Source organism: Pelodiscus sinensis, chromosome 3, assembly GCF_052426305.1.
Source record: "Pelodiscus sinensis isolate ZL-2025 chromosome 3, ASM5242630v1, whole genome shotgun sequence".
In the NCBI taxonomy this organism is placed as follows: domain Eukaryota; kingdom Metazoa; phylum Chordata; order Testudines; family Trionychidae; genus Pelodiscus; species Pelodiscus sinensis.
Window position 1 is genome coordinate 160303494 of NC_143054.1, and position 24285 is coordinate 160327778.

A 24285-nucleotide genomic window follows, 5' to 3' on the forward strand; every position below is an offset into this window, starting at 1 on the left:
AAGCTAAAGATCTTCAGAATAAGCAGGCAGTAACCCTGCCATCCTATAGGATTCAAGAGTGTGACCCTTTCTATAGCTTTTTGAGCAATTATATAGACACTTCTATATTGTAGCTTTCTCCAGAAGATTCAGAACACAGTTAGTATTGTTTTCTATTACTGTCTTAGGTTTTTTAGATAAACTTCTCTAGAGCCCTATTACATTTCTTCAGAGCTTTGTTGATTTCACCCTGACCAACACTACAGATTCTTTCACGGGGTGAGCTATAATTGCTGCTCCATTGCCGCCTCAATCTCTGCACTGCTGGATCTCCTGGTGTTATGAAGAGCTCCCCTTCCTGCTATGGAGACACCAGGGAGAGACTTATTGAGAGAGACCTTAAATCCTGTAAAACTGGTCAGGCTGGCAGCACTCAAAGGGACTGCATATTCAAGCAATGATGCAATAATGATCTTCTCCCTGTTGGATGCCTCCAGGAGGCTGCCATCTAAAATTAACATTTAGCAAACTTCCTTTAATCAGTAAGGAAAGCAAAATATTGTGTGCTGTGTCTTGAGCAAGAGTTTATCATGAGGACAAGCAGGGGGCAGATGTTCACCTCCAGTTAACCAGCACATCTGCATCTTACATTTGGCACTAATGCAGAATTTGCATTGAGGTTCTCTGACTCCAGCAGTTAGCAAGGGATCACCATCAGTGTTCTCTCTAATTTTTTTCATCCATGTGCAGAATAAATGTTATATGCATCAAGGCATGTGCAGATGTCCACCACCAGTAGAAACACATGCTGCTGGCTGTGGGCACTGCAGATTCTCTGCTGATCAACTCTACTGCAAATCCATTCCAGTGTACAGCTTACAGGGAACACTGATCACCACACTTGAAGAAAATGAGGTTGTCTGTTGCCTCCTGTGGAGCTGTTGGGACTGAGAGCAAATAGGGAGTGGATAAATGCTCCTGCTGAATTTTCTGTAACTTAAGTTTTTTAAGAAAAAGCGGGCTTAATTAGACCACAGGGTCTTGGTTGTGTGTGGGACATGCATGTGTGAACACACCACTTTGTGCTCTGAAGGCACAGCGATTGGCACTTCAGGGAGATGAGAAATCATCATGAGGAGTTAGCAGTAGTGGAATGTGTATCCTCTTATCAGTTAAACAGGTGTTAATGTTAAATGAGACATATGGGTCTGAAGCAGCTTCAGACTCCTACTGGTGGCTTGAAGTCAGTGAGTGCTCTGTGCACAGGGGACAGCTGCAGAATAGGTCAGATGTATCTCAGCACCAGCAGAGGTATTGGTGGTACACTGTTATTCCCTCTGCACCCTGCTCTGGCCAGCATGCTGATGTTAGTTCCTGTGTGGTATGTCTGACACTTAGATAGCTGTGACTTGCTGCTTTCCTCACCCATTGTCTCTCTCATATTATGCTTCTAAAGATCTGCTCCAACATCTTGCTTCTGTGCCTGCGGGAGCTGTTTGAGTTCAGGTTCATGCAGACTGATCCAAACTGGTCTAACTTCTTCTATGACCCACAGCTACACAAGGTAAGCCCAGCAGCAGCTGGTCCTATTAGGTAGGAATTTGTTTGACACTAGCTGCACCCCCAAAGCTAGTCACCTGTTGAGCTTCTATTATACATGCTTCTCTTTCAGACTAAGGCAGACAGGGGCTGTGGTTCCATAGTGGGTTATCTGTTGAAGAGGGTTTTGAAATCTTCACAACATGCAGTCTGTTGGAGGAACAAGTAGGCTTATTTCAGTGACATTGGAAGACCGGCTCCTGATGGTTGGGTCGATTGTGTGAAGCAGTGTTTTACAATGCTTTCGGTAACGCTATGCTGATGTCGGAGTCTAAGACTTGCTAGTGGGATGACAGATTAAGGTGATCAGGCCCTCCCGCTGATAGGGGAATGGCAGCAGTTGCCCCAGGGTTGGCTCTGGCCACCGCTGCTGTGGTAGTGTGCTGGAGTCCTGTGCCCTCTAGATTGCCACCCTCCTGAAAGTTAAGATTTTCAGTCAGAGGTGCCAGCAGAGCCAGCTGTCTTGCCAGGACCCTCAGAAGAATCTGCATGGGCAGGGCACTGGCGCTTATGATGCTCTCCTGCTTCCTTACAAACAAAGAAGCATAATGGACAATATCAAAGGATAACTCACTCCTCAGAGGACCGAGAATGAACATTTTGTTAGCCTCTAGCCATGGTGATGGAATTGGTCATTTCTCCTCAGCTGATGGTGGCAGGGAGCATGGGTCCTTTTTACCCTGGCTGCTGCCCACTTCATTCTGTATCCAGGATCCAAGACTCGGGGTCTGTTTTGACTACTGAAATCTGTTGGTGAAAAACCACAGCCATGTGTATTATCTGCCATAAGAACAGTTAAGGTATTACAGCAGACCCACAGAAAAATCAGTTTGGGGGCCCCACTGACAGAAGAATAACATTCCCCATATTCTTCTCTCACACCAGAGCCTAGTGGGCCCAGCCTAGTAGATTTTGTGTGTTCCTGTCCTGTGGGGGAGTTGGAGCGTCAGGACGGTTTCCCCAATGCCACAGGCTCTTGATCCAGGCAGGCCTTCCCTCCCTGTTACAGAATATGGGACACCTCAGTTAAATGCTTGCCATTTGTACTGAGTTAAACATATTGATGACTGGTGAGGTGATCCTGTATGGTCAGTATTCCTTTCCTCGTGCCTCCTGGATTTGACTGCTGCATCTATTTGTGCCCTTGTCAGGTAGGCTTGGAAATGGTATGGGTACTAGGAGCTGTCCAGGAAAAGTTGGACTGGCTGAATTCCACATTTTAAAATGTTGGAAGCAAGGTTCTCTTCTGTTGTGCTCCAGAGCAGAACCCGTAGTGTGGGAGCTACAAACCCAGCAGATACAATGGTATAACGATAAGTCCTGCCTCTTCTGCTTTCTGAATGTATGTATGTGCCTAGCAATGACTCTAACATGCTGTGATGTATGTTACTGGGTTTAATGTTGCCAGTCATAGCCAGTAAGGAGGGAATGAAGTGGAAGTTTCAGATGCTTTAGAATGGGGGGGTGGGGAACCTTTTTTGGGTCGGAGGCTGCACACAAGTGTGAGAAGAAAAAAAGAAAAAAAAAACCACTCACTGATGTGGCCCCCAAATGAGAAGGAGAAAGACACTCCCCCACATGGACCATAGCCTGTAGAGGCCCTGGCTAGTAGGTTGTGTGCGCTCTAGCCTGATTGCGGGTGGGGGGGAGCACCAGTGTGGGCTCCCCAATGCTGGTGGGAGCTTTGAGCCCCTGGGCCTTAGGTTCCCCACCCCTGCTTTAGAAGAACTTCCAATCTCAGTTGATTTATAATAATTGAGCTAAACGAAACCACTGTCATATGCTTCCCATGCCAGGCTATCCTCTCTTTGCAGTGGTTTCTATTGTAATACAGAGGGGTTTATTCATATTCAGGTGGCCCTGCTGGACTTCGGTGCAACACGTGGGTTTGATGAGGATTTCACTGATCTCTACATTGAGGTGAGAACTCCCAATTGCACATGCTGACGTGGTGTGGTAGGGAGAATAGTGTCACTCTCACTGCCCTGCTTAACTCTTGGCTCTGTCAGATCTCAAGATCGTGCATGTTTGAGGCACACTTCTGTTTGCAACTGAATCTGCTCTCAGACATAGGAGGAAGTCCAAACTGGGGCGTATTGAAAGAGATTAGACCACAACTTTGTCCCCTTCTTAGATTCATCTGTGTCCCTTGCAAGCCTGTCATTATTTCAGTTATCCTGTTGTAAGTTTACATCACAGACCAGGATATCTGAGGCAGCTGCTTCATAAAGGTCTAACTCTTGACCTGGGGTCTCCTTGAGTGGAATTTGGCCTTACATGTCTCAGAGAAAATAATACCTCCTTCCCCATTACTTTGTGCTCCTTGCACTCTAGGGGTCCCCAACGCGGTGCCCATGGGCACCATGGTGCCCGCTGAATCATCTGGGCTGGCCCTGCCCCCGGTGCGCAGCACATGGGTGATGCCGGCCCCGGGCATGTGGCGCATTGGTGGCCCCTGCCCTGGGCACACGGCACATGCATGGTGCCAGCGCAGGGCGTATGGGCAGCCCCGCCCTGGACATGCAGCGCATGAGCGGCCCCGCCCCTGCCCCCGGATGCCCGGCAGCTCTGAAAGGTTGGGGACCACTGCTCTAGGGTATGTCTGCGTTGTGCTGCTATTTCAGGATACTGGATATATCCCAAAATAGCTATCCTGCATCTCAACAAACTGCCTGTTTTGAAATATTTTTCGGAATAACAGGAGTGCTTTTTTGGCACCCTGTAATCTTCATTCCATGAGGTGTAAGGGATGTCTCAAAACAGTGTGGTGTTTCAAAATTTGGCACTATGTAAACACTCCAAATTTCAAAATAAGCGATTCTGAAATAAGATACAATTTACATAGCGCAAATTGAGTATCTTATTTTGAGCTTAGTGTGCCGTGTAGATGCACCCTTAGTCTCTTTATTTGGGTCATCTCTCCCCAGCTTGGGGCATAAGGCACCTGCAGATCGCTACTGCAGACTAGTAAGTATGCCTTCAGATGAGCTGCTGTCCTGCTATGTAATAAGGACTTGGCTGCCACAGTGGCTTCTCTCCTGAAGTTCCAGTCCCTTTCAGTGAATTCTCAACATGTACACAGTTGCATGCAGTGAATTGAAATATCGTTCCCTGGGAGATGTGAGCAGAAGTGCTTGTTTTAATATATGTATCATATCAGAATTTAGTGATATGAGCGATGGACTTGGAGCATTTCATACTCTGCTCATCTCCTGTAACTTCAGCCTGCTTATAAATTGTTTAACAAAGCCAATTAATAATCACTAAGCCACTTTAATTGTGTTGATTCCTTTATCAGAGCACTGAATTCTGTACTTCATAAAATATGGCAAATACCAGCTATTTAGTCTTCTCTCCTAAAGCTGCCGAGCAAGGTTTGGTTCTAGAGTGCCACAGGTAGCAGGACTCCATGTTTTCTGGGCCATTGAGTCCAGTCCTGTTAGGCTTTTGCAACAGATGCATTTATGAAAATAATTCTGAAACTTGTCATCTTCCAGATTGGTGTCATGCAATCCACAAAGCATATAGGGAGAGGGGCAAGGAGGAGCATGAACTTAATCAGACTGCTTGATAGCAAATGCTAGTGTTGTAATTGCTTAGTAGCATAAAGGTGTGTTGGATGCAAGTCTCTTGTCTCCTTGTTTGAAGCCTTCCTGATGATGTTCTTCCTATTCAGGTAATAAAGGCGGCTGCAGATCAGGACAGAGAGACAGTTTTGAGGAAGTCGATAGAAATGAAATTCCTTACTGGCTATGAAATCAAGGTATGGAATGGAATCCTCTGATTGCTGTCAGAGCTCTGTAGGTGTCTTGGCTCTGTTTTGTGACCCTGTAGTAGGGAAAAGCTAGAGACAATCCATGCAAGTGGCACTCTTGGGGTTGGCAGTGGGAGAGAGATACAGGATTTCTGACACACAGCTGAGTATGCTGCGCCTCAAAATAGATCTAGATATGGGGAAAACTATAACATTGGCTGTAGCCAAGATGTATTTTATCCAAGCTTCTCCCTTCACTGTCTTTGCTTAAGAAAAGCCACCTTTGTTTTATATATCTGGGCAGCATGGGCTTTGAGAGCCCTGCACAAATATCCAAGGGCAGAGTAAGAATCTGTATCCCTTCTCCAGGACATATATGTACCTGTCATTAATGCACAATTCTGCATTCCTCCCATTATCCCAGCTAAATCCTGCATGTTCCATAGTCTCTTGTGATCTTGTAACTTTGCCTTACAAGAGATCTTTAGCCATTAATACAGCTGCAGGTGAATCACTCTCGAGTTTCTCCTGGTCTCAGTGCTGGAGACTAGACTTTGCCTCTGGCATGGGTACTACCTTTCCTTTGTGAACTGCTGAGTGCCAGCCCCTGGTCTTTTCCTCTGCACATTAAAAACTGCAGCTGCTGGATTGACTCCTCTTTGTTTTCGGGCAGGAAATGGAAAATGCCCACTTAAATGCTGTTCTCATCCTGGGAGAGGCTTTTGCGTCTGAGGAGCCATTTGACTTCGGCGCCCAGAGCACCACGGAAAAGATCCATGGTTTGATCCCGGTCATGCTGAGACACCGACTTGTCCCTCCCCCAGAGGAGACTTATTCTCTCCACCGGAAGATGGGGGGCTCTTTCCTCATCTGTGCCAAACTGAAGGCCAAAATCCCCTGCAAAAACATGTTCCAGGAGGCCTATAGCAAATATTGGAGCAAGAGGGCCAAGAAACAAGAGCTGGAGCAGTAGTGAAGATAAACTAACAATTTGTCTCATTCTTAAGGCCCAGTCATACTGTATCTAGCAAAGAGCAACATAATCTGTCATGTCTCCATAGTCTCATTTTGAGATATAGCAGCCTGTGAGCACGGAGTTCAATGTTTGTTTCACAAGACAGAGTCTTTCTTTAACACAGCGTCTGTCCTACATTCTGCCATTTAGATCCCATGGCTTACAGGAATTGTCCTCTAAGGTTGGTGGGGTTTAGTCTGATGTGGTGTTCTGCGCTGTTCAAGGCACCAGCCAGCTGTCTCTTGTGCATTTTTAACATTGATGGTGGCTACATACTGTGGTTTATTTTTATAAAGTGTTGGGTGTGGGGGAGAGAACAAAATCAGGATTAGTTTGCATTGAAACCTTCTATAATTCTCTGAAAATCATTTAAAAGATTCCCCAACCAATTTTTTTTTTTTTTTTTTTTTGCTAAAGTGGAATTTGAATGGTTTTCATACTGTGAATTATAGACTAGAATACTTGGTAACCTACAACAGACCCCTGTTTTGTAAGATGAATGGTGGCATTGGGAGAAGCGTGGATTTGACTTACAAGGAATATAGTGTAAGATGTATACACAAGATGAATTTTTTTTGGCTTGTGCCTCTTTCTGTCTTTGGCTTGCAAGCTAAAACTAGGAAGCAAAGAACTAAAATCTGATACAAGCAGTGCCAAAATTTGTGTTTAAACATATCCATGTGCTCAGTCAGTTGTCTTTTTAATTTTAAGTTGAATGTATAAAAATAGTGAGCAATCCTCCTAGCTGATACATATCAGTTCTTATGTCAAGACTTTGGCCATCAGTTCTTGGCTCGTTAAAAGTCCCTGCAAAGAAACTAGTCTTTGCCGCCTTGTCTGTACTCTCCAATGCAGAATTTGAGGGAAGGGGAAAATGTTCTCTGGTATCTCTTACGGGCATTTCAAGCTTTTGCTGAAATGTGTACTTCCTGTTTATAGCCAAACGCACAGTTTTAAAAAATTGAGTCAGTCTAGCAAACTTGTGAAGGGTTTTGTACATTTCTTGTCTCTGTGTGATTTACTGATTTCAATAAAAAAGTGCTTGTGCAGAGGGCTCCTGCCTGCAGTTACTTGTTTCCTTCTGCTTCCCGTGACCATGGTAAAAGAATAGCAAAATGGTAATTTGCAGTGAGCGACTTTTTAACAGTAGGAAGAAGGGTCAGAACTTCATCTAGTATTTTTCCCATTCTCTTCTGGAAGGGCAATGTCATTTTGCAAAAGAACCATTTTTACCAGTGCTTGATGCAGTCTCTATAGCCTGGTAATTGATTTGAATGTCACCTTCAGCCTCTTGGAGTAAACACATTCATCCTTCCTCCCAAAACAGATGAAGGAAAAAACTTCCCCTTTCATTAAAGTTTCAGCTAAAGCCAATAGTGCGGTTCTATTGTGTCTGGATGGTACTGAGGTGCTGAATGGGAATTACTTCCTCTCATCATCAAATGGAGTACACTCAACACAAACTGAACAGCTGAGAGAGAGCTAGTTCAGGATCTGCACAGGATGGGAAAAGGCAATGGGTGCATAAGTATTTTACACTTTTAATAAACTCAGCTGAAAAACAGACTTGCATAACAAAGGTACTACACAAAGAATAGGTAAACATGTAGATGGAATATGCCTAGTGCCTCCATTTTGCACTTACCTAGCCTTCTGCAATCTGATAAGTGTACAAAGTTGATCTATCCTGCAGATTGTAAAAAAAAAAAGTCTGTAGGAATTAAATTCCTATGTGTCTAATGTTATCTTTTTTTCCCCCCAAGCTCATGGATAAAATGTGGAAATAGCTTCACATGAAAGCTATAGCCTACTTACTTTTAAAACCCAGTGAGTTAGAGGACATACTAGAAAAGTGTAAATCTTACTATTGTCTACTGGCCAATGCAATCATCTTCCTGTATATGGCCCAACACTGATTAGCTCCTGAATACTGCTAAATAAATGGCTGGCTTTTACCCTGACTCTGTAAATGCAGTATTTTTTTATTTACGCACTGATGGCGGCAGTCCTGTGTACAGAACAAACTTTCCTACCATAGTCTTCTGTGCCCTTTACCCTCAAATCTCTCTTCTTGACTATCTGAATTTACTAATGTTAGAACTATCCTTCTAGTTGGCTGAAATGTCACTAGTAGATAGTAATGTACAGGGAGGAGGAGAATTTCTAATTACTGAACGCTTTAATGCTCATGGAAGGCTAGACCTGGCACTGCTAAAATCAGAAGTGAAATAGTTAATGTTGGTTGTTTAGCATTAAAAAAGTATAAAAAGCTGACAAGGAACTAGAAACAGGTGCCCTTGTAGAGCAGAATGTTTACAGCAAAGCTAATGCATTCAGTTTCTGCAGTGAATTTGCTCAAAAGTAATCACTTGGTTAAAGGTGGGCTTTTAGTGTACTGGTAAATAGCATTTAGAATGGAGAGTTTGATCAGATTCTTGTACTGGACTCTAATTAGGGACCTATTGTCTGTTCCTACAGGCAATGTTGGAGGTGCTCATGTCCAATTTAAAGCAAAGGCAGTATCTCCTGTGGGATACCTAACTTAGGAGAAGGTCAGTGGGTTTGATAGAGAATGCAGGCTTCACTTTGAGGATAATTGCCAGTAGAAGGTGAAACATGGCTTGCTTTGGAGGAGTGATGATCAGAGCTCATGCTCTAGCACTTTTGGCCTCATATATAGGCCCAAAAGGAGGCTTTAATTACTCGAGTTCCACAGTGCCATTATGGAATTGTGTATCTTGAAGCTTTTGTAGCATGTTACACTGGAAAAAATATATAAGGGTTGACCTAGTGTTTATGCCTTACTATCGTACATGCTGGACATGGTTCAGGAATAGGCCTGGTGCCCTGACATCAACCCCTGGTGTGAAGAAAGTCCAGGATTTTTTTTTTTAGACTGAGTTGGAATTTGGATTGGTGCTGAAGTTTAACTAGTGGGAATTAGGTAAAAGATGTGATGGCGTCTTCACTTGAGCAGACAGTTTGCAATCTCTGAAACCCTCTTCTCCAGGACATAGCACCACTATTTCTTTACTATGAACTTGAGATGGTTGAGATTTGCTTTTCCCTTTAAAGACAGCTTTCGGGAATGAGAGTGAAGGCCAACCCACCCCCAAACAGGCCTTTCCAAAAAGGCTGGCCTTCTGATGCCATCAATCTGTTGTGATGACAGCCATCATTGCCTCAACCCATTTACATCAGTGCTGAGTAGCAGGGGGTTCCCCAGTGCTGCAGTGCCAAAGAGCTAGCATGAAGTCCAAGCACAATGCTGTTCTTCTTGCATGTCCATTGCTTGGCTCCTTTGAACCTGTGTAGCTCTCACCCTGCAACAGTCACAGCTGTGGGGGAGGAAAGGCAAGCTCTGTGTCTCCTATAATTTGTGCCAGTGCATTGGGAAAAGTAGCTCCTTCAGATAGTGCCATAACTCAAGAGTGAAGACTTGAGGGTATGTGTTAGTGCTGAGGGAATTCTGCAATTGTTGCATTTAGAGCAGTAGTAAAATTGCAGGGCTTCCCCAGGACTGAGATGTGAAGTCAGCCTGCAGGATCAAACCCAGACAGGTTATGAAGTGGCACAATGGGCCCAGTGATTCTGATTAAAGTATTAATGCCAGGGCTCAGTTGTGAAATTCAGTAAAGACAAGTATACTATACTACTGGTTAGGAAGGAAAAATTCAATGTGCCACTACTATGTGGGGAATAACTCATTAGCCAGTGCTAATGCTGAAAGGACCAAGGGTTATTAAAGTGGACCACAGATTGCATAGGAGTCAGTGATAGGCAGAATATCCTGGGCTGTGTCTACATTGGTGTGATCTTGCGCCAAAACGGCTTCTTTTGTGCAAAAACATGCTGCCTATCTACACTGGCGGGGAGTTCTTGCGCAAGAACACTGATGTTCTAATGTATGAAATCAGTGCTTCTTGCGCAAGAACTATAATGCTCCCACTCAGGAATAAGTCCTCTTGCGCAACTGTTCTTGCGCAAGAGGCCAGTGTAGACAGACATGAATTTCTTGCGCAAGAAAGCCTGATGGTTAAAATGGCCATCGGCGCTTTCTTGCGCAAGAGAACGTCTACACTGGCACAGATGCTCTTATGCAAAGGCACATGCCTGTGTAGACGCTCTCTTGCACAAACACTTTAGCGCAAGATCATGCCAATGTAGACACAGCCCTGGAGTATATTATTAGGAATGTTGTATGTAGGCCATAGGAGATAACTGTCCCACTTAGCATTGGGGAGACCTTTCTTGAAAGACTGCATCCAGTTCTACGTGCCACACTTTAGGAAAGATGTAGATAAAAGCCTGACCAAGAAGTAAAGATTTAAACTTAGGCTTGGTTAGTTTTGAGAAGAGTGGCATGGTAAGATGTCATGTCAGTGAAAATTGTTCATAAGTTAAAACAGGTAAAGAACAAGTAAAAATTACTTAGAAAAGTTAAGTCTCAGAGGGGTAGCTGTGCTAGTCTCTTAAGATGTCACAGGACTACTCATTGTTTTTTATAGTTAGACTAACATATATAGTATCATAAGCTTCTGAGGGTAAAACCAACTCATCAGATAGTTGGAATGGAAATAACAGAACCAAGGTATTTATAACGGGTAAAAAAGAATTGACAGTTCGTGTTCTCTCTCTCTCTTCCTGTCACCCCCCCCCCCACCCATTATAAATATCTTGGTTCTATTATTTCTACTTCAGCTCATCTGAGGAAGTGGGTTTTTACCCATGAAAGCTCATACTATATTTTTGTTAGTCTCTAAGGTGCCATAGGACTTACTCATTGTTAGAAAAGGTAGATGTCTTCAAGTCACCAGGGTCTGATGAAATGCATCCTAGAATACTCAAGGGCTATGTCTACCTTGGCATGATTTTCCAAAAATGCTTTTAATGGAAAACTTTTCTGTTAAAAGCATTTTTGGAAAAGCACGTCTAGATTGGCAGGCTGCTTTTCCGCAAAAAGTGCTTTTGCGGAAAAGCATCCTGCCAATCTAGATGTGCTTTTCTGCAAAAAAAAGCCCCGATCGCCATTTTTGCAATCGGGGCTTTTTTGCGGAAAACAGTACTGTGCTGTCTACACTGGCCCTTTTGCGCAAAAGTCTTTCGGAAAAAGACTTTTGCCTGAACGGGAGCAGCATAGTATTTCCGGAAAAGCACTGACAATCTTACATGAGATCGTCAGTGCTTTTCCTGAAATTCAAGCGGCCAGTGTAGACAGCTGGCAAGTTTTTCCGCAAAAGCAGATGATTTTGCGGAAAAACTTGCCAGTCTAGACACAGCCAAGGAGTTGATTGTGGTATCAGCCATCAATCATCATTTTTGAAAGGTCTGGAAGACAGGTGATATTCCAAAAGACTGGAAAAGGACAAATATAGAGCCCATCTATGAGGAGAGAAATAAGGACAACCCAGGAAACTACAGACCAATCAGCCTCTCTTCTGTGCTATGGAAGAAAATGGAGCAAATAATTAAGGAATCAATCTGCAAACATCTGGAAGATAAGGTGATAAGTAACAGCATGGATTTTTAAAGAACAAATGTCAAACCAACCTGATAGGATAACAAGCCTTGTAGATAAGAAGGAAGCAGTAGATGTGGTATGCCTAGGTTTTAATAGAGTATTTGATAGTCTCACATGATCTTATCAGGAAACTAGAGAAATACAGTTTATATGGGGCTACTATCAGGTGGGTGCATAACTACTCCGAGAGCAGTTATCAATGGTTCAGTCATGCTGGAAGATTTAGATAATCGCATAAAGAGTACACTTATAAAATTTGCACATATCACTAAGCTGGGAGGAGTTGCAAGTGCTTTGGAGGATATATTCATAAGAATGGCCATATGGGGTCAGACCAAAGGTCCATCTAGTTCAGTATCCTATCTTCTGGCAGTGGCCAATGGCAGGTGCCCTAAAGGGAATGAACAGAACTGGTAATCATTAAATGATCTGTAACCCATTCCTGACAGAAGATAGGGACACCATTCCTACCCCTCCTGGCTAATAGCCATAGATGGAGCTATCCTCCATGAATTCATCTAGTTCTTTTTCGAAACCTATTAAAGTCCTGGTCTTCACAATGTCGTCTGGCAAAGAGTTCCACAGGTCGGACTATATGTTGCATGAAGAAGCACTTCCTTTTTGCTTTAAACCTGCTGACTATTTATTTAATTTGGTGACCTCTAGTTCTTGTGCAAAGAGAACAAATTTTCCTTAATTTGAACTTCATCCAATGTAGATCTTATTTGAGATCACATCTGCGTGCAATATTCGAGATGTGGGCATACCATGGATTTATATAGAGGCAATAAGATATTCTGTGTCTTAGCTCAAAAAAGCAATAGAGACTATCCACAATGACTCCAAGATCTCTCAAGTGGCAATAGCTAATTTAGTCCCCATCATTTTATATAGATAGTTGGGACTGTTTTCCAATATGCATTATTTTGCATTTAGCAACATGATTTTTAATCTGCCATTTTGTTGTCCAGTCACCTAGTTTTGTGAGGTCCTTTTGAAGTTCTTCAGTCTGCTTTAGATTTAAGAGTATTGAGCAGTTTTGTATCCTTTGCAAATTTTTCCACCTTAGCGTTTACCTCATTCTCCAGATCATGCGAATGTTGAATAGAACTGGTTCCAGTACAGACCCCTGTGGGGCACCCCGCTCTCCATTCTGAAAACCCACTATTTATTCCTATCTTTTGTTTCCTGTCTTGTAACCAGTATATACATGTCGACAGTATGGCACTGTTGGGGGTGGGGGGGGGGGGGGAAGGAACCTCATTCTGGGATGTATTAAAAGGAGTGTTGTGAGCAAGACCACATTATTCTACTCTACTCCGTGCTGATTAGGCTTCAACTGCAATATTGTATCCAGTTCTGTGAACCACATTTTAAGGAAGATGTGGAGAAGGTTTGAGAAGATTAACAAAAATGATTAAAGGTCTAGAAGAAATGACCTCCTGAGGGCAGACTGAAAGAATAGGGGTTTTTTGGGTTGAAAAAGAGAAGACAGAGAAGGCTAGCAGCTTTCAAGTATCTAAAAGGGTGTTACAAATACGGACAAAAATTATTTTCCTTAACCTCTCACAATTGGACAAGAAGCAATGGGCTTAAATTGCAGCAAGGTAGGTTTAGGCTGGACATTAGGGAAAACTTGTCAGGGTGGTTAAACACTGGAATAAATTGCCTAGCAAGCTTGTGGAATCTTCTGCATTACAGCTATTTAAGAGCAGGTTAGTCAGACAAACAGCTGTCAGGGATGATATAGCTGGTGCTTGGTCCTGCTGTGAGAGCAGGGGACTGGATTTGATGTCCTCTTGTGGTCCTTTCCACTTCTAGTGTTTTGTTAAAGCACTGTTATAACAAAGACAGTGTTGAATTGTCTGTGTCCACTGAAAATAGGACAGGAAGCAAAGGCTTAATTTGCAGTAAGGGATACTTAGGTTAGATATTAGGGAAAAAAAACATTTCTGGAATGAGAATTCTACAAGCAACAACTAAAGCTTATTGTCAGAGGTTAAGAACAGGCTAGACAAACACTTATCAGGGATGGTTTAGGTTTACATGGTTTTATGTCTCCACACAGGCCCCTGGACTTGATGAATTTCAAGATTCCTTTCTTCCCTACATTTCTATGAAGGTTTAGTCTACTGTGCAGGCATCTCTGGACTTCTCCAGGGGACACTGATTTGTATTTCATATTCTCCATATTAGTGTTGTGCCAGGCCAACTAATGGTCTTAGTGGACCAATTTGGTGATGAATCCTGGCCATGTGCCACCTGAGGTATGTTGCACATATACTAAAGAGGACTCTGAGGCTTCTGTCAAGATAGGAATACAAGTATTTTGTTCTTTCCAGTGCAGGTTGGTGACTAGAGCCAATCTCTTAGGTTAACACTCAAGTCCAGCATCTTCACTAAGGACAGGGTAATAAAAGGAAAACAAACACACTTTCCTTGAGGGCAAAATGCCAAGTTAGCTACATCGTGAAAGACCGCCACTAACAGACCAACTTAGGGCCGTATGTTTTAAATTGCAGCTTCTTTTGAGATGAAGATCTAGAAGGGGCAAATGCCCCCAAGGTGCAAGCAGATCAGAAAAATAGAACTTTTCCCCATTATAATAGGGCAGCAGGTACCAGGACCTCTCACCAGAAAAGCAAGAGGGCCACAGAAGGAAGTTCATGACTAAATGGCCATGTTTTCATCAGTATTTATAGTGGAAGTCACTGAACTAATCATAGAACACAGGGGAGCTATGTAGTTGATGCCATTCAAATATGGAAGTGACCATCAGAATTCAACTTTTATCAGTGGTGCATGTCTAAAGAAGGCTGGGAGTATCATCTGTGTTTGTCACTATAACTTTGTCTTGGGTGGGTTTACTGGATAGTTATTCACAAGATTCCTCCCCTTTCCATTCCCTCTTCCAAAAGATTAACAGAGGGAGGGAATGGGGAAAAACAACAAAACATCTGAATTTCTAACAGGTCCCTGTTTTTATTGCAATACATCAAAGTAGGTTAATATGTGTATTTCCAACATAAAATATTGGTGTCAAGTCATTTATTACATTGTTGACTGTTCCACCTTAAATATTTCTGTGCAAAAGAATCTACATCATTCTGTGGCAGAAAATCTCTTACAATGTCCCCTACCACAGTGAGGGCATAAAACAAAATAAAATAGAGTTGAGAAGAGGCAAAAAGCAAAGTTTTTCCCCCCACACACACTTGTCAGCTTTTATACTCTAAAACAAAAAGTGATTACATCTATGTCATGCAAAACTGTACAATAATATTACAATGAAAAAACCTAAAAATATTTAAAAAAATGATATGAAACTGTCATACATAAAAAAGCAGGTATAATTGCTTTGAAATATCAAGCGTGGGTTTTTTTGTGGACTTCTTCCCCATGAATGAAGTTGGGCTTTAAAAAAACCTTGTGGCTAGAAAGAAACAAACAAGAAACAAGCTGTGGAATTGCCTCACTGCATAAGATCTTGGGGATGAAAAATCTTCAGCAGATTGGCTCTTTGGGGCCTTTTTCCCAAATAGGGTTTAGAACACAAGTCCATTTCATTTAGTGCTAAGTCGTGCCTGTAGTGAGATTCATATCAGCACAAAGAGTCTGTACCAGACTCTTGCACGGAATTAACTCCTGCATAGCAGATTAGCACTAAGTCTACAGGATAAGGCTTAAGTGGTACATGAGCCCTCTGCTACCCAAGTGAATCACAGAGTGGTGAACTACTTTTAAATTTTATGATCATGGTTTAAAAAAAATGCTTCCTACAGCATAGACATGTTTAGGAACTCTTGTGTTATCTATCATTCTCAGTCTGGGCCTGCTTTCTTTTCAGCTTGGCCCACTAAAGCTCCTTGATGTACAAAAGTTACATGATCAGGGTGCACACATTTGTGGAGTGCTGCAAATCTGCAATTATCTGCTTTGTAACTGCAGGTATACACATTCATGGATGTAGATAGTGTCAAATCATTTTTGCAGTTGCCAATACCAATTTTGTATCTGCATAGGGTTCTACATATTCATCAGAAATTCTTCTGATTACAGTAGATCATTCTGGAAATCTGATTGATACTGTTCAAAGAGTGTTTTGCTTAAGCTCCAGGTGGTAGGTTTAGTTAATGTAGTGGGGAAGGTATACTTATCTCTGCTTTTGTACGCAGAAAATGCTACATCCCCCTGCTATGTTGTTTCATAAACCATGTACCTGGAAATGCAACAAGTGTTATTTGTAACTATCAAAATTAAGATTATTGCTCTCAAAAGCACAAGTCAGAACTGCAAAACTACTGAATAATAAAAACCCACATTTATAACAAATAAGTGAGCTAGTAAGAGACTAAGATGGAAAGAAAAGATGCTAAGATGCCTAAGTGATGATAGAACTATATTTTAAAACTAGCAAATGCAATGGGTTTTACAGGTGATATGTGAAACAGACAAAGTGCTAAAGATTGGTTTGGAATTATGAATGGTGGAAAGTAAGTGTGGGGTTTTTTGGGGGGGGGGGGGGCGGAGCTGGGAGGAATCTTAAATTGATTTCCTGTACCTTTTTTATTCTGGAATCTATGGTCCTCAAGGACGTGCTTAAATCTATTTTCAGTGATTGAAGCAAAAGCATTTGCTTAGCAGAGTATGTTCTGATTGATAAGTGAAGAATGTTTCAGTCTCAGCAAAAAATATATATATAGTGTACACAGAACATATGCTATAATATTAGTCAAAATTCAATGGGAGATTATACATTGCCTGGATAAATGGAACCATATATAACTGGAAACTTTAAACAATGCCTAGTGGCAAACACCAAACCTTACAAGCCAACTGCCTCTGAGGTGTCAGACAAGAGTCTTACAGTTCAAATGATCAAGATTTTTTTTATCACAATAAGAATTTTAGAAGCACACCTGCAACACCCATGTTTTGTAACACATGTTCACAACAACAAAAAGATTTCATGGTGGCCTACACTTGAATGGATCCATCAGAAGGGATTCTTTATAGAACTATCTAATTCCTATAATGCTTTTTCCTTTCAGAGAACTTACGTGGACATTTGCTTTTCAACTGAGAGAACAATTGCTGTTTATTCCTCTTTTTAACAGGCATGGATGAGTGTAAAATATGCAATATCAGACCAAATATAGTCATCTTGAAAAGGACACTGCTAAGGGCTATGGGGACAACAAAGGTTTTGTATTTAACAGACTAGGCCTCACAGGATGGGTCTGACCTTCTGAAAGTCAGTTGTGTAAAGTGACAAATCAATGCTCCATCTGAACATGTATATTTGTGATAACAGGTTCATATTCACCATAAGGGTGAGCAAAGGTACTGGTTTGTTTAGGGTTAGATTAAAAGTAAGCTACATAAATATCTTGGTTCTTTGGTTCCACTTTTCAAATGGAGCAGAGATGAAGCAAAAGGAATACATGGTTAGATTCCATATAAACGGACCTTCCCATGTAAAACTATCACACAGAGTTTTTGCAGCCTCAAATCTCCCCTTTACCAGGTTAACATCAAAGTAGGATTAACATTTAAGTACAGCATACAGTAAATACAAAATTAGTCTGCAACACTGAAACACGTGGAGCTGGTGGGCTGCACCAGAAGGGGAAGAAGGCAATTGTAGGAAGGAAAGCCTTTGGTGCATATGGAGCAATATATAGCTTGCTTTTAAGAAAAAAGTTGACCATGGGCTGTAAATAATGCCACTCCCTGTGACATATCTATGTGTGTCCCTCAAAAACATAATAAGCTACCATGGTGGGAAGTGACTCTTAAGTGTTTCCTATTTGACAGAGATTTTACTATTCAACGCCGTTTATTTGTGACAATGAAACACATGGCACCAACATGATACCAAACAGGACAGGCAAGATTTTGACCTAATACTTATAGAAATGTTTGAATTCCCCCATCTCAAAAAACCAATGAAGCAACCAACAACTTTGAATGACAAGTTTGTATGTGGACAATCCACTCACAGCAGAATAAAGCAGAACTAGCACCTAGGAGACCCTGCATGGCTACACGGCAAAGGCAATGATCTGTGTCTCAATTGTGTTTTGGCCGTGCCTTTACATTAACCTAATTCATCTGCACTCTGCTTAAACTTAACCATAATTACCTTCAGTGAAGGGAACCTGGAAAATTTCCACTCATTTCAGCATCTAGTAATGTGAACGAAACATGTTACATTGCTGAGTGTAAGCTCTTGGAATGATTTGAGAGGAGCCATAAAAAAATTCCAGATCATAGGAAAACCAGCTTTCTAAATACAAAAAGCCCTTTATATGCTTGAGCGGGGTCATGGCATAAAGCTAGCAATGATCCCACTGAGAAGGGACACTCACATTGGAGAAGGGAATGGACGGTTTTCCTGCTTGACATCTATTTGCTTTTTATCTTGCCTCCTTTTCATTTCCTTGATTTAAATATTAGGCTCTTTACTGAAAGATAGACTTGCATCTTCAGCTGAATCTGTCTCCTCTGATGGTATGCTTTCTCTTCTGCAACCTGCATCTCTTTTGGAACCAAACAGCAGGGTATTGTATAGAAAAAAATTGAAACCACAGTCCAAAAAGCAGGGAAGGGAAATCACTAACCTCATAAGTATGGCAGCTTTGGGCTACCAGGTGTCAAACTCCTGCAGCATAAACAGTATTAGGTCAGCATCTTCAAGGTTCTTCATTATGCTACAGCAACAACATATTCAACAGAGGCTCTTTTTGGGCTAACAGGACTCACATTTGACACTGATGTAGAGTGTATGCTACCATTTGATAATCAACATATGCCCAGGAAGGCTTGGAAGACCAATTCCTCCATCATTAAACCAGGTTAGTCACTGACCTTGAGAAATGGTATCCCTTACAATTTCTTCTGCGCTATACCAGTGTTTGCCTGAGGGCGTATACTGTATCCAGCCCAGATCCATCAGCTCCCAGGGGGTCAAGGTGCACAACTTGTGCCCACCCCACTGGAAACCATGATGACAACATGGTTGAATGTTGCTTTGTTGTACATGCGGGAGTGGTTCATTTTCAAATCAATGTTCTTGCAGATGACAGGCATCAGCATCTTCAAAATGATTAGAGCTTTAATTCTGCTACTGATAAGGTCACTGAACACACTGTGGGGGATTTCTCCTAGAACTGCTCAGTGCTACCCAATGAGAACATTCCTGCTCCTGTGTGGAGATAGATTATATATATATATATATATATATATATATATATATATATAATCTATGCCAGGTCTCCAATGTGTGTGTTATTTAGCATGAAACTGGGAACAACACAGATCTTTTTAAATTAAAGGTTCTCTTAAATAGGCATCCATCTTCTGCAAACATGATGCTCCTTTTTCTCCTTGACTATATACATAAGTATTTAACTCCTAGATTTGCGTATTTATTTATACTCTGTACTGTAGTAAAATATGCATCGTTTTCATAAAGATTTGCTGGCAACAATCAGATTGACATTCAAATATAGCGGCTAGCTGAAAGCTTTCATGTGCCTCTGGCGGACTGATTGCTCCCCACCAGGACCAGGTCTCTGTGCTACTCTTGTTCAAGATAATTAGTATGGATATCTTGTATGGAAACAAAATCCATCTGATTTGTCCTTTTATTGATACTGTTCTGGTCTATTTAAGCTACTTTTTTTCAAGTTGGGGTGGGGTAAATATCTCTCTAATAATGAAAGCAGCTGTAACCATGTGAAATGAAGCCAGTATTAATACAAATCTACTGCATCTGTTGCTTACCAACACCCTAGATTTGCTTGTTTGCCGGTGCTAAATCTGGGGAGGCCAAGGCAGCGCTGAGTAGCACTAGAGAAGGCAAACCTTTTATCTTCTTCCCTCCCTTCCCCTCAGACCATTTTCAGAGGGAGTTGTAAGGGTGATGAGAGTGAGAATTGTGTTGAGTGAAGGGGGAATCATGGAGATAAGCCGTAGTGATGTTGGATCTGAATGCTGAAGCAGTTCATGAGTCCCAACTCACGTGGTCAGAGCTCTCCAGGGAGAGACTCTTGGTCTTGTGAGGAGAAACTGGGCTAGGAGGACTACTTAGGTTGGAACTGTTTGAAGCTGTAGAATGCCTTGGAGAATCAGAATCCTGCAGCCCAAAAAATGCAGAAGAACATCAATAAGCAATAACACAACGGGAGTAGTAAATCAGTCAGACTGAAGGGGACATATATTTGACCCGCAGTTGGGTGGCTATAAAGGTCTGCACACATTTCCCCTTGTGTTTTCTGTCCAATAACATTCTTTTGCTCAATAATTGCTTTTCTGTGCATTCAAGTGAGTTGTCTAAAACCCAGTTTACACAAGGCATAAATGGTGATGATACACAGAAGAAGCATCTGCCATTGTTATTGTCAAGTGATGGGTATACATCTCAGTAAGGTTTGCAATATTATATTGCTTCTGGACCCCCCAGCTGCCCTTGGACTCCCATATAGCTGTGTTGGCTGGAAACACCTGAGTTTCTAGAAGTCTTCTTTCTAATGTAGACCTGCCACAGTTACTTGTCCCTCTGTAACTTTCAATTGAATGCTAATGTAAAGCACTGTGCATGGACTACTCTTGAGATCATGTTGAAGCTTCAGTTAGTGTAGAATGCACCTGCCCACCCTGCAGACTGAGCTGGCAATTAACTTTAATCTACAACTGAAAGTGCTGATTGCGAGCTACAGAAGCTCTGAGAACTTCAGGGCCTGCATGTTTCCCTGTGTAACAATGCAGAGGCATTTTTGCAGCCATTTTCAGTTTGAACCAGCAGTAGCATGGTGTTCCTTGTGAAGGGCTTCCGACATTGCAATTTCCTCTCTATTAGTCTGATCTTTAGGTTCATCTATTTACTCAGGACTGCCTGAAGAGCATGAAGAGGGGATGCAGTGAGGTGGTGGCTTGGAGAGGTTGTATTTGTACATGCACCTGGAGACTTAGCAAAAGGCATGTTTTATGATTGGTGTAACAGATTAAACGATTTATCTCATCTCCCTTTCAATATTTTTTTATGAAATGCATATAAAGCTTGTCTGAAGAACAAATATTTTTTGAATTGTTACATATTAACTGATTAATTCTAGGCATTCAGTGAACACAAAACCAATGAGTCTTTTCATGACTCATCTGCTTTATGGCTTAACGCTTTCCTACTGCCAAAAACCAAAAGGAGTATTGTCCCTTGTAGCTGCAAAAGGTCAAGTATGTGCAGTTATTTTATCAGGCTACTACATTTATGAGACCTTGATTCCAGGGTGCTGAGTATACCACCTTAATGCCTTTTCTGCACACCTATCCAGTTGTTTAAAGCTGACATAATCTGACCAAAATCCTAAAACAGCAAATCTCAAAAGGCAAACAATAGAAAATGTTATTTTTGAACAATGATTTCTAAGCTTCCCAGGGCCAAACCCTGCTCTGTTGAAGCAGTGCTATTCCAGGTTTACACCGCCAAAACTGACACTAGAATTTGGGCCCTATAAATACCCACAGTTTGCAGTTTTCTTCCCTTCTTTCTTGTTACTCACCTCTCGTTCATAGTCCCTCGTTGGCACATCACTGCCTTGGTCTAAACCACCAGAGGACAGTGAGCCATCTGATGGGGATGCGATAGGCTGACGCTTGGTTCCATAGCTCCCTCCAGAGAATTCTCGCCGCAAAGCACTGCCATTCTGTGCAGATGATCCTGAAAAGTATGGGAATAAAATTGCATCATGGATGTGTATATAAGACACTAAGAAGTTTGCTAGCTGTTACTTTGTTTAGTTTTGCTTTCCTACAGAACCTTCCTCTACATAATCTTACCTCCCTACACTGGATTGCATGGTGGATGAGCTCATGCACTGAACCCTGAAATATCTGGGATGATGGGAGTAAAATTTAATTGTCCATGTCAGCAGCCAAATTTCCAGTGCTGTTATAGTTGACTACTTGGAGCCTTCTTATGCATACAACAACAAAGTTAAAAATAACCCTAACAAAACTTTGGGGGTGAATGGATGATTTGCCATTGACTTCAATGAGAGGCAGGATAAAGCCCTTATGTAATAGTCAAGTCATAGAACTGAGGAACACTATACTAATTCTGATACAATAGTACCATCAAGATATTGTTTAAACCAGCAAACACTATGTGGGATTTTCAAAAGTGCTCACCATTAGTCAAATTGCTCTCATTGAAGCCAATGATAAAACATTTCTATTCGCTTCAGTGGGAACAGAGAGGAGCCATTGTAGAACAACTCCAAAAATCCTGTTCAACAAGCACAGCAGTAAGTGTAGCAAGTATTAGCTTATGTTTTTCCACAGAGCTTGTGGCAAGATGGAGACACTCACTTGCTGCCAACCCGCTACTAGCGCTCATCGATCGCCCTGGTTCTGTGCGGGATTTGGTGATAGATGGGATGCTGACAGAGCCACTGAACATGGTCCGACTTTCCTGAGGCCGAAGATTCTGCAATTCAGGGAGAGACAGAAAGAGAAAGGTTTTTCTTAATTTACTGCTGGGTCAGCAGTGGATGCTACAGGGAGAGTTAAACAAAACCCCCACAACACCCCAATCCCCAAACTTTTCAGAGTTAATTTTCTGGGTGATAAGTCTGCAAATTTTCAGGATACCATTGTGCAAGTAAGTGCAGAGACTGGAGGAACAAATAGCATGAAAGCAAAGTTCAGGATTACATGGACACATGCAGATGACTGAAGGACCATTCTAATAGAATCAGAATTTCCTTGCTGATGCTAACAACGAGCCAGACAACTGGTACAAATTTAGATAATATAGTCAGTTTAAAAAAAAAGATGCTTAATGTAATGCACTGTTGCTAGCTATAGCTCTCCAAGTAGTACTTTGTTAAAATGTACATCTTTGATGCCATAATTCATGACTTGTATATATTTTGTACGACATGCCTGCAGTGTATTTCTTGTGGCTATATAGATGTATTAGTTCAAACTGTGCTTTCAATTATGCTCAAGTAACTCCACCAGTTTCTGTGGAGTTACTCCAGAAATTCCTGGGAATAGTTAGGAGCAAACTTTGGCGTTCTGTTTTCAGATTATATTGCAGAGACAAGAATATTTACTCTTAACACTAATCAGATGTTTTGGTTTTCTGTAAGTATTTTCTTTTATTATCATCCCAAATTAGGACTCACTCTACTGTTTCCAGTGTGACTGCCTGTCTCTGTATCTTTGGTTGAAGATAGGCATGTACTTATCTTGCTCCCCAGTTGGTTTGCATATAGAACACATTAGGTATATTGATCCTCTTCGCACGAAGGTGAAAACACAGCCCCCTTCTTTAAAAAAAGAACCAAACAATGTATCGCCCTAAGCAGTACTCATTACATTTCTTCTTTAAAATACCACTTCTCCTTATACTTCTTTCTGTCACTAATGCCCATGAAATCTTCATTATACTAAGATAATGCCGCTAAGTATGAAAGAAAATTCACAATTGCAGCTGCCTTCTGAAGCAAGACTGTTACTAAAACTTAAACATTCAGTAAAACAGTTGAAAATGAGCTTTGCCCAACCTTCCTGTGGGCATTTTCTCAGATAGAATCAGACATGTAGTAATTTGTTAGCAAAATATCCTACACCACAAAAAATAAGCAGCTCAGCCTGACCCACACCATTTTTGTGTTAGGGAAAATCCCTAACCCAGACATTCCATTGTTGCAATGCAATTTCCCATTCTCCCCGCCCGAAACTTAGCAGACTCTCCAGCCATTTCCCTTGTACATACAATTATGTTGTCTGTACTGAGTACCATAGCTTATAACCCTTTTATTGTTACATTTAAATACATTTTTCTCACCTATATTTATGTCCACCATTACTATTTATCATATATCTTAGCTGCATGGGATCTCAAATTTACTTTTACAAGACATGAGGAAGGAAGTCAGCATTATCCTGACACTTTTAGTCCCCACAGTAAGAAATGTTAAAGAGCTGAACACACATCTAATGCCACACCATTTTATTAAACAATAATATTTGTCTTTTATTGAATAATAATTTAATATTAAGTTACAGTTATTTTTGTCTAACAGCATGTCAATAATAATACAGGCATATAAATGAGTTTAGAAAGCCAGTGTACAGGGGAAAATGTGAGCTTGAACTATTTCATGCAGTTTGCATCACATCACCCTTTGTGGTTCTCATCAGCTGATAAATAGGTGTATAAAACACATTTCTTTAGCTATATACTTGTTTCCTCCAATAGATTATGTACAATAATTTAAAGCATCTGTCCATTTCTCTAGTTATTTATTATCTATAAAGTGTCTTTTGTCCATGAGTGGGTTAAAGTTGGCAATGCAATTGGAACATGTAAAGTGCTAAGAATTATTGTTTGTTACTGCCATTCTT

General features: G+C 41.5%; 2 protein-coding genes across 4 annotated transcripts in view; one reads left to right on the plus strand and one right to left on the minus strand.

Moving 5' to 3' along the window:
* COQ8A (coenzyme Q8A) overlaps positions 1-7401 on the plus strand; it is an 84495-nt gene extending 77094 nt beyond the window's left edge. Inside the window, exons 12-15 of the mRNA XM_075925323.2 lie at positions 1436-1543; positions 3433-3498; positions 5255-5341; positions 6006-7401. Of these exons, the coding sequence (XP_075781438.2) occupies positions 1436-1543; positions 3433-3498; positions 5255-5341; positions 6006-6305 (561 nt within the window). The 3' untranslated portion in view covers positions 6306-7401. The remainder of the gene's footprint in view (positions 1-1435; positions 1544-3432; positions 3499-5254; positions 5342-6005) is intronic.
* Positions 7402-16383: 8982 nt separating this feature from the next.
* Positions 16384-24285, minus strand: part of CDC42BPA (CDC42 binding protein kinase alpha) — a 333045-nt gene continuing 325143 nt past the window's right edge. For all 3 annotated transcript variants that reach the window (XM_075925322.2, XM_014570971.3, XM_006118059.4), the window contains 3 exons: positions 22240-22357; positions 21432-21589; positions 16384-20008 (listed from right to left, as the gene is read on the minus strand). In XM_075925322.2, the coding sequence (XP_075781437.2) occupies positions 19877-20008; positions 21432-21589; positions 22240-22357 (408 nt within the window). In that variant the 3' untranslated portion in view covers positions 16384-19876. The remainder of the gene's footprint in view (positions 20009-21431; positions 21590-22239; positions 22358-24285) is intronic.